A 2,121-nucleotide genomic window follows, 5' to 3' on the forward strand; every position below is an offset into this window, starting at 1 on the left:
TTTAAATGGCCAATCCCATTTCTAAACACGATGAAAAGACGATAAAAAACAGTTACTGTCTTTATTATTGCTACATATCTATGCAGACTTGTGTCTACATTGTTCAAAATACAATCAATATCTGTTGATGATCAAATCACTGGTCACATGATGGGTTCGCCGGGCCGAGCAGTGTTAGTAAACACATTCGCCCGACGTGGCTTCTCAAGGTCGTTCGAGCTCGTCTTGTTTACGTGAAAAATTCTGTGGGGTTTGATTTCCCGCGACAGGGGCTGGGTATATAAACGAATGCACGCCTTCTCTAACCATAACAAACCCAGGCTGCAGAGAAAGAAGTGAACGCACTTTCATATTACGTACCGAAAAATTGTAAAGCGGTAAGTAAAACTTTCAATTTAGTTGCATGTCACACTGCCATTTAATATTTTCGTTGTTTATTCGGTTGTCATTTCAAATTAATAACATGTCGGTTTTTCGTTTGTTTTGTAAAGGTTAACACATGTATTTCCCCAATATCGACAGTATTGTAGATGTTTTTTTTCTATTTCTTCCAGACATGGACGGGAGACATTTCCACAAGATCGGGGGCGGAAACGAGCCTCACTATGCCCCACATCTGAACACTGTTCCGATACCAAAGACAGTAGATTATAATTGGCTAAATCAACCAGCGAAGAAACCGAAAGTCAATGTTGCGAAGGCGAAGTCTATACAAATCGGACGCCAAGGAAGCGTGGATGAACCCAGTTCTCCGGTCGGTTCCCCAACTTTGTCCGTTGGTTCTGTAGGGTCGTCGGCCATGCCAAACTCTCCTCCGATATCTACCTTCTCCTTCAGCAACTTCGCCTCCCAACCGACGCAACTAAAATCCGAGAAACAATTCTACCATGCATTTGACTTCAAATCTTAATCATAAAGGACTTGAATCTCGCCGGAAAACGGACTGGGCTTATGTATATATTTCACAAAATTGTTGGGGTAAATATTTGTACTATTGGGGAACAATTTGCAACCATGTAGTTCTTCCGGAAATCTTGAAAAAGGCTACGGACATTGGAAGTGGAAATACCGACAAGTTCGTAATCGAGGTATACTGCTGTGTATTCTAAGTCAGTCGTGTCGATAAACATTGAAAATTATTGTAAATTTACCATCATTATCTTTGTTCCGATGGGTAAAATTTAAGGGCAGATAGTAGTGTCAGCACTAGTTTTTTTTTTTTTTGTTTATCTAGTCTCTGTCACGTCTCTACAGATTTAATTTGCGATAATTTCCATAATTGACAAATTTGTGATAAGGTGTGTAAATGTGATGAACAAAAGAAACTCTTTGAACGTTAGTTTAATTTGAACAAATGTTTTCATTTCGGGGGAATACGGGATTGTGTATATATAGGGAGAAATGTGAGGTTTTGAAATTTTGCGTGTTTACATTTGTTTTTTCATTGATTGCGTATTCATTCATTAAATCGTATTTTTGTACAAAATCAAATGCATTTGTATTTTATTTACTCGATATTTCATCGACAGTTTCATGTTTGTCTTCTTGAGAACTAGTTGTGGTATCTTGACATTTTCATGCATTCAGAAAAAATAAGGGCACACTGATTGTTCCGAAATTATTTATATGCGAGACAAAACTGTGTACAGAACTATAAACGGAAATGTATGCTTATTAATCGCTGATGTGTTTTAACACGATCGCGAACAACTAGCATTCAACGGGAATTGTTGATTGTCCGCTTCCTATCAGACGCGGCCGGGTCGATTGCTTTGTTAGTAAACAAAGTTACCACGTGGTCTATTCCCACAAGATCGGTCAAAACATGTCCTAGTTGGATGAGCTTGAAGAATCCAGAGGCGTCCCGAATGTTGCGTCTGCGCACCCAAGACATGACTAGCTTGATCTAGATATGCATGCCCTTGAACTGCGGCGTGACCAGCTCTCGAGACCGAGATCTAAAATGTCGGTCACGTGTTGATTTATGACTAATGATTTTAATAGCTTTCGTCTATAGTTGTACTTTGAATGACTTACGAAGTGTGATTGTTGATGTTCGAGCTATGTGGTGAACACCATGAGTAGTATAGCCACAATGCTCACTTCATAATTTGTTGTTGA

At 39.2% G+C, this 2,121-nt stretch overlaps 1 protein-coding gene across 1 annotated transcript; it reads left to right on the top strand.

Moving 5' to 3' along the window:
- The first annotated feature begins 269 nt into the window (after positions 1-269).
- LOC132550334 (uncharacterized) lies at positions 270-1,491 on the top strand. Its single transcript, XM_060214379.1, has 2 exons — positions 270-377; positions 555-1,491. The coding sequence occupies exon 2, from the start codon at positions 557-559 to the stop codon at positions 908-910; it is 354 nt and encodes a 117-aa protein (XP_060070362.1). The 5' UTR covers positions 270-377; positions 555-556; the 3' UTR covers positions 911-1,491.
- The last annotated feature ends 630 nt before the right edge of the window (positions 1,492-2,121 follow it).

Source organism: Ylistrum balloti, unplaced genomic scaffold (genome assembly GCF_031769215.1).
Source record: "Ylistrum balloti isolate Yb309-2 unplaced genomic scaffold, AGI_CSIRO_Ybal_v1 Utg370120, whole genome shotgun sequence".
Classification (NCBI taxonomy): Eukaryota; Metazoa; Mollusca; class Bivalvia; order Pectinida; family Pectinidae; genus Ylistrum; species Ylistrum balloti.

What these genes read in the sequence shown, in the direction of transcription:
- LOC132550334 (XM_060214379.1), top strand. Translation starts at nt 557, where the DNA reads ATGGACGGGAGACATTTCCACAAGATCGGGGGCGGAAACGAGCCTCAC.